Here is an 8,226-nt window from a genome sequence, read left to right on the forward strand (position 1 = left end):
ACATTTCACCAAAGCTTTTTCAGCCATTATGTATATTCCAGTTAAGGCTCTCCTGGTCTATTCCTAATATAAACACTCTGAGCTGCAGTCGGTTTAAGCTGACACTAGTTTTAAACAGTGTACGTGCTATAAATCAGCATTTAGAAGAACAAGCATGTGATGCGTTTATATTCCGCCCCCTGGTGGTGTGATTTAGTGTCATTCACCAATGACTGAGCCAATAGTGAAGCATTACAGAAAGTAAGTACAATAATGGAAGTTAAAGTGAACTGTTTTAACAAAGGTGTTTCTGAATGTTCACCATTTTCCTTCCAGGATCTGATCCTTGACCAGACAATAGAGAAAGTTTCGTTTTGTGCTCCTGACCGAAACTTCGAAAGGGCCTTCTCTTACATCTGCAGAGATGGTACTACTCGGCGCTGGATCTGCCACTGCTTCATGGCCATCAAAGATTCAGTGAGTTCTCTCATTTTCCCTGAGAATGCTAAATATAAATCAAAAACACTTCACTAGTATTAGGATTAAAAACTCTCTTTATACAAACTATTGATTTTCCGCCCATGTTTTCTTGCTGTGAGAATTATTCCTGTTCCTTTCTGCTCTAATCCAGTTCCACGGAAAAGCGTGGCTCACCACAACTCTTTAACAAACCTGAACCCAGGACTATCAATATCCTGGCTTGGCTTGTGTGCCACATATCTTCTAGAGAATCTCATTGTAGTTTTACAGATGAGTTATTGTTTGGTGACTGAACAGGAACTAGTAAGTTAAAATACTGCTACTGATCTTATTTGATACAGCAAGTTTGTTTTTAATAGAAGAATGTTAACCCAAACCTAAGTGAAACTAAATCTTCAGCCATCTGTAATGACTGCCCACATACCTAAACAAAGAGCCATGTATGCTAGTACTTTTAATCTCTATTGAAAATGCAGATGCTTGTCTGCAGACTTTACAAGACAACAGAAATTTTAGTGCAAATGTTCCCCGCCCCTGTGTGTGAGGGCACTAGGTAGGGCATTCAGCTCCCTTATGCCGCAGCCTATAATCCATTCAGCTGCATTTCACTGATCAATACTCAAGTACCAGGTACTTTCTTTCACCTGGAGACTTTCCATTCCACTTTGCTCTCTGGTTTGTCCATTAGGAATCTAAATCTACTTCTGGATTTTTGTAAAGCTGCTTTGTGGAAAAGTCTGTTGTTGATAACACTAAACGAATAAGATTTGATCAAAATATAGGAAGGGTGTAATCGAAGATGCGCATTTATTCATAAGAGAACGAATAAATGGTTTGCTGTTGTAATGGATAATTCTATAAAAGACTATTTTAAAACTATTTTAATAACCTGATTATTGACACTATCCTGACCTGGATATCAGAAATGTCCTGTAAAACGAGCTTCACATTAAAATAAGTTATGCAGCGTACAGCTACATTAAGTTGCATTGGAAATAAGCTTACTCCAAGTGTAATTGTTTGATGACGTATGCAATACAGTCTGTCTCATAATAAATGTAAAAGGACTTCACAGCAGGAAAATGAGTTATACCTCAGCACTTGACAACAGAAACAGCAGATATGCTATTTTTTGATTCAGAACATTGCTTTATCATTATAATTTGTTTTAGTGATCTTCTGTTATCAAGATGCATTTACAAATTAAACTAAGTTTATGTCACACTTGCTTTACACCAGTAAGCCCATTAACAGTGAGGATCTCCGGTCTGTATATAAAAGATAAAAAAAAATCAAATAATCGTGTATCATCTAATTGAAAGAGAATTTGACCCAGCTAAAGCAGAGTTTGTGGAAACAGGAACACTGTCCTGACCTGAGTGTCACCTGTGTTGCAGGGTGAGCGACTGAGCCATGCAGTCGGCTGTGCATTCGCAGCATGCCTGGAGCGAAAACAGAAGCGAGAGAAGGAATGCGGGGTCACGGCCACTTTCGACGCCAACCGCACCACGTTTACACGGGAAGGCTCCTTCCGCGTTACCACAGCAACAGAACAGGCTGAACGGGAGGAAGTCATGCGGCAATTACAAGATGCCAAGAAAGGTAGATAGAGAGACAAAAATAGAGTGCTTTCTAATCGAAGGGGAATTTAACCAGGGGCTTTTCTGATCTGGAATGTCTTCATATTCGGCTGTATAATTATCTGCAAATTAAAGCTTTGACCATTTACAGTTTATTCAAATCTATCTAGACTTATAATACCGGGATTTCTGTTCGATTCGAAGAGGTTGTTATGTATCATATGTATGTGTAAAATAAGTGACTAAAACTCACCAGAGCATCTTATGTATATCTAAATTCTTTTTCTTTTCTTTTTTTTTTTTTTTTAAAAGTCATTAGATTTAAAAAATCTGTCAGGGTTTTCTTAAAGATTTTCACCGTGTTGATGATTGTTAATATGCGCCGCTTTGCAAATCAAAACTTTACATTCAAAAGTGTTTCATTTTGAAAATCCATAAGACTGGAACACAAAGCAGACCATTCTAGGTCTCAAAGCTGCATGAGCGGTTCTATCACCAAGTACACATTAGGGGTATAAAATAATACAAAAGTACAAATTTGAGACACTATGCAAGTTTACTAGTTGTCCATTTTTTACATGGTCTATTAGAAGTTTATTAGAGATATGTGTATTTTTTCAATGTACCAACATTAGTGATTTCTATAAAGAAGTATAAGTAACACATAACCATGGATCTCTTAACATTCGCTTATGTTGCTTATTAGTGCAGGCACCACGTTCTGATTGGTGGCATTATGCATTTGTCATTAAGTAGTAATGTGGGAACCTGCTAACCAAAATATAAATAAACCAGCATGTTCATGAAAGAAACGTAAAGCAAACACTGTGCTATAATGTCATTCTTAAAACAAAAAGTCTTGGATGCTGTTGAATAGCATGTTAATTATGAACATAGAATTTTTCAGGATGAATTTTTGTATTCTAATGGAAGACGTAACAAAATCACTGCATTAAGTTTGGTATAATTAGGATTTATTTCTGTGCATCTCCTCCCATGGTCCATGAGTTTAAGCCATGTTTTGTTCTGCCTGCAGACTCTGAGACTGCCGGAGGAACCGCAGGTATCACAGCGAACCCAGCTGCTGTCTCATCTCCCTCGTCATCCCCCCCTCAGCCCATGGCTACACTGGGACCTCAGGAACCCAATCCCCATGCGATCCCTCGCCGGCATGCCCCTGTTGATGTGCTAGCACGCCAAGGCTCATTCCGCGGCTTCCCAGCTCTCAGCCAGAAGACATCGCCTTTCAAACGGCAGATGTCTCTGCGCATGAATGACTTGCCCTCCACCATGCAGCGCAAATCCGACTTCCCGATCAAAAACCCAGGTTGGCATCACTATGCGTCAAACAGTCGTATAATAACCTGGTGTGCAGGAGTACATAGAATTTCTATATTCGCTTAAGTAGTAATAATACCATTTGAAGAAGAACACACAAATTTGGTGTGTTTTTGTTAAAGTGCAAGCACAGTAAGCTCCATTCTCCCAGGATTTTGAAGGAGTTGTTAAGGTTTGTGTTGTCTTGTTATGTCAGTGGCAGAGGTAGAAGGTGAAGGAGATAGCATCAGCTCCCTGTGCACTCAGATCACATCAGCATTCAGTGGCCCCACAGAGGACCCCTTCTCCTTGGTTCCCATGCCCAAACCTGCCTCCTCCCCACAATCCCCTGCTGCACAAGGTCAGCCCCACAGATATTCCTGTTCTCTCACAATTCAGCAACAATTCTTTTAAACAATGCTCCTTTGATAACTGTTTTGCTGCTTATACATGTTTGTTTATAGGTTCAGTTCCCGTGTCTGTTGCTGTAGTGAACGGCTCTGGCCCTACCTTCCCACCTCCTCCTGTCATCACAACCTCTGCCACTGCTGTCGTTATCCCTCCCACTCTGCCACCACCTCTACCTGCCAGAGAGACTAACCCCTGGGCCAAGGTCTCCACTGCACCACCAGCTCCAGCACATCCTGGTAAGAGTGCTCACAACAACAAAATCATCATTACCAGAGTCATTTAGATATGAGAGTTGTAGCTTTCTACTTTGGGAATTTAATGTCTGGCTTGCTTACCATCCTGCAGTAAGTTGTTTACAAGTGTGCTACCTGTATACCTACCTATGCTACCGCTCTATCTATAAACAGTATGACAAAATGAAAAGTTATTCTATCCAGCATCCTGATGACTGGTGTATTAATATGCCTCCTTCTTCAGGACTAAAAAAAAAGTCAAGTCATGCCTTAAAACAACATATTGTGTGTGTATGTGTAGATGTACTGTTTGTGTGTGTGTGTGTGTGTGTGTGTGTGTGTGTGTGTGTGTGTGTGTTTGTTTGTTTGTTTGTTTGTTTATTTATTTATTTATTTATTTATAAGATAGTTTTGTGTTTCCAATCTTTTATTTCCTGTATCAGTTGTACTTGCCTGTAAGAATGTCTGTAGTCTGATCCATTAAAATGTTTTTTCTTTGCCCTCTAGGAGGTGACTGGCCCAGTCCTACCCCTGCAGCAATAGCTCCACTTGCAGCAGTCAGTGCCTCCCATAAGCGTACACCATCCGAGGCAGACCGCTGGTTGGAAGAGGTGTCCAAGTCTGTAGGAGTGCAGCCATCTGTAGCCAGAACAGCTACTCCTCCCATTCAGCAGCCCTTCCCCACACCCATGCCTGTCCCTGTGGCCCCAGTGGCCTTCATTCCTGCCATGCCCTCTGCAGTGCCCACCTTACCTCCACACCAGCCTTCGTTCCATTCTCAAGCACCAGCTTCTTACCCAATGTCCAACGGGCTCCCCTACGTCCAGCCTAGTGTAACAGTAGTGGGCATTACACCTTCTCAGATGGTGGCCAACGTGTTTGGTTCTGCTACGCACACCCAGCCGGTACCGGTTCCTGTGCCCATTCCCCAAACACAGTTGCAGTCTTCGCCGTTTTCTACTCCGCCTTTGCCACATTTGGATCCCAGGGGAGTTAGCGGACCCTTTGGCAAACCTCCTGCACCCCCTCGGGCAAATCCCTCAGCATTTCAGCCCCCTAACGGAAGCGCTACATTAAATGGCACTGATAGCTGGTCTGCACCCCCTATGGCAGCAGAGCAAAAAGCTGATGCTTTTGAGGCTCAGTGGGCAGCGCTAGAAAACCGCTCACGCCAACGCACCAACCCCTCCCCTACAAACCCTTTTTCCAGTGAGCTTCACAAGACCTTCGAGATCCAACTGTAAACACATACTTAAGGTGTTGGTGAAAGACCAAAACTAGCATGAACCCATGAAGGAGGTGCCTGAAGGGTGGTGAGGACATGAAACGTGAGGGAGCCCTTTTGACATGCACACCACATTAACCCCATATCTATCTCTCTGTCTTGTTCCCTTGCTGTGTGTCTGAATGTCCGTAGTGTTAACTGTGAGCTGGGCAGAAGACACAGGAGTGTGAGATGAAATGACTTCAGGGCAGTTTGGAGGCAATATGGTGATGCTCAGTGACTGTTTTCATTCTGTTTCTTGTGAAGTTGCATCCATATTTCAGATGCATTTGGGTAAAGAGGCAACACTGCCTCTGGGCCTTAATAAAACAGACTAACATTTATATCCTCACAGTACAATTATACATGAATATTATCTCAGTCCTGCCTCTGTGCCCAACAGTCCCACTCCCAGTCTCCTCTAACCACCGGGATGAACATCTGCTCCTCCCGTCACAATCACAGAAGGACAATGCTTCCAGATTTGGGAAGTTTTCCAAAACTTCCTAATCAGAAGATGAAGAAACGAGAGAATGCCAAAATCTTTATTTTTATGCATTAAGTATATTTTAAATAGTTTTGAAATATAACAAAAGAAGTCTAATATCTTGCCAAAGGTGCAGGTTAGATACAAGAAATGATTTTGTGTGTATACAGCAAATGGGCATTTATTATTATATAGATATATCTATAGAAAATGAATATATATATATATATTAATTATACATTGAGCTCAAACCATAACTTTTACAGATTCTATGAAGACAGAGAGAAGGGATGGATTGTTTTTTTTTTTGTTTTGTTTTTATCATTGTGATGTCTAGCATCCTGTTTTGGATGTGTATTCATTTGTAAATAATGAATCATTGCAGCTACAATCATTTGGTCTCAGTGATGGGACGGGGGATTTACCATGGCTTTCACTCTTGCTCTGTCTTTTTATTTTGTACTACAGTACTGTACTTTTATTTTATTCCCCCACACTTCCTATATCTTAATGAATGTTTTAGGGCTTCGAGGGACTTTTAAGATGAATTCTAACACTATTGACCTTCATTGTCAGCCACTTGTTTTTATTTTTTATTTTTAAACAAAAATGTTTCTTTTATATTGCACAAGCACTATGCTGGGTGGTTGGGTTATTCAGGTGAGATGGGTCAGCTAGCTGCATTGTAGAAAACCTGAGTTTTAGTAAAACTCTTCCTCATTTGACCTGTGATTTTTAAATATCGCTTGCAGAGAGTTAGTCAGATTTTTTTTTTTTCCTGTTATTTTTGCCCAGCTCTGTTTTATCAAACCTGTGAAAACAGTTGGTTCATTGTTTTATTTTTGTTCTCATTTTGTAAGTATTTCATTATTTTATTCCACTTCTGTCTGAAGAAATAGATCTAAAAGATTGAATAAAATGATGGTGGTAGAGGAGGCTTGTGAATGTCTCTGTGTCACTGCCAACTTCTTCTAGCTAATAACTGTCGCATGAATATTAGTCACTTAGTTCCAATAATCAAAGATGCATCATGTGTTTTGAGATTAATATTTTAAATATTTCATTTACACTTTAAGCAAATAACTTTTTATTAGGTATAAATACCATGACTTGGTTGTCCAGAAGAGACATGTTGACGCTCTCCATATGGAAGGTAAGCCACAGAAGATCACTGCTAAAATGGCTGGCTGTTCACAGAGTGCTGTATCAAAGCATATTAATGGAAAGTTGACCGAAAGAGCAAAGTGTGGTAGAAAAAGGTGCACAAGCAACAGGGATGACCATAGACTTTAGAAGAATGTCCGGAGCGGAGCCGATTCAAAAAGGTAAAGGAGCTTCAGAAGGATTAGACTGAGACTGGACTCAGTGCATTGAGAGCCACCACATACAGACTTGTCCAATAAATGGTCTACAAATGTCGAAGTACTAGTGTCAAGCTACACCTTGAACCACTGACAATGTCAGAAGTGTCTTAAAAATGCAAAAAGTAAATTTTGCATTTCATTTGAAAATGCATCCCTGATTCTGGAGAAAGAGAGGAGAGGCACAGAATCCAAGCTGCTTGAAGTTCACTGTGAGCAGTCCACAGTCACTGATGATTTGGGGTGCCATGTCATCTGCTGGTGTTGGTCCACTGTGTTTTATAAAGTCCAAAGTCAGTGCAGCCATCTGCCAATTCATGCTTCCGTCTGCTGACCAGCTTTATGGAAATGCCCTTTTCGAGCAGGACTTGCACGAAAGTGTCAAAACCACTCAGAACTAGTTTGCTTGAAACATTTAAATTCTTCTAAAATCAATCTAGAATATATTTTTACAGATGCACCTGTGGTTCCAATCCCATATATTTGACATTTTCACTTAGGGTTGTACTCACTTTTGTGGCCAACGGTTTAGACATTAATGGCTGTGTGTTGTGTTATTTTGAGGGGACAGCAAATTTACACTGTTATAAATGCTGTACACTCACTATATTGTAGCAAAGTGTCATTTCTTCAGAGTTGTCACATGAAAAGATCTAATAAAATATTTAGAAAAATGTGAGCTGTGTACTCACTTCTGAGATGCACACTCCTGAACAATTTATTGAAACTGGAATTAAAACTTAAACAGGCTGTTCATCAGGTAATAAAAGTTTAAGACTATAGCCCAGAAATACTTACAACAGAACTAAAAGTGTCAAAAAAGGACTCCGTAGTGAGTAACCCAACCGTTCTTGTTAATAACTTTAAACCCTAATTTCTGCATGCTGGATGCAATTGTGTCCAGGAGGCTGGTATGAACATTCATTCATGTGGTGAAGATGGCTTCATGAAGGGCATCCACAGTCTGGAACTGATGTCTTTTTTTTGTAAAGTTCCCTTGACATCCATCTCCAAACATTCTCAAGGGGATTAAGATCAGGGGAACACACACCATGGTCTCAACGTTAATGGCCTGGAAGAAATCCTTTGTCAGGCGTGCGTTGTGAATTGCAGC

General features: G+C 40.6%; 1 protein-coding gene across 4 annotated transcripts in view; it reads left to right on the top strand.

Annotated features, from left to right (window-relative positions):
- Positions 1–6,696, top strand: part of numb (NUMB endocytic adaptor protein) — a 38,843-nt gene extending 32,147 nt beyond the window's left edge. For all 4 annotated transcript variants that reach the window (XM_027172265.2, XM_027172266.2, XM_027172264.2 and 1 more), the window contains 6 exons: positions 316–456; positions 1,857–2,061; positions 3,076–3,366; positions 3,574–3,717; positions 3,821–4,003; positions 4,508–6,696. In XM_027172265.2, coding sequence (XP_027028066.1) covers positions 316–456; positions 1,857–2,061; positions 3,076–3,366; positions 3,574–3,717; positions 3,821–4,003; positions 4,508–5,244 — 1,701 coding nt within the window. In that variant the 3' untranslated portion in view covers positions 5,245–6,696. The remainder of the gene's footprint in view (positions 1–315; positions 457–1,856; positions 2,062–3,075; positions 3,367–3,573; positions 3,718–3,820; positions 4,004–4,507) is intronic.
- The last annotated feature ends 1,530 nt before the right edge of the window (positions 6,697–8,226 follow it).

This window comes from Tachysurus fulvidraco, chromosome 12 (assembly GCF_022655615.1).
Source record: "Tachysurus fulvidraco isolate hzauxx_2018 chromosome 12, HZAU_PFXX_2.0, whole genome shotgun sequence".
NCBI classification, from domain to species: domain Eukaryota; kingdom Metazoa; phylum Chordata; class Actinopteri; order Siluriformes; family Bagridae; genus Tachysurus; species Tachysurus fulvidraco.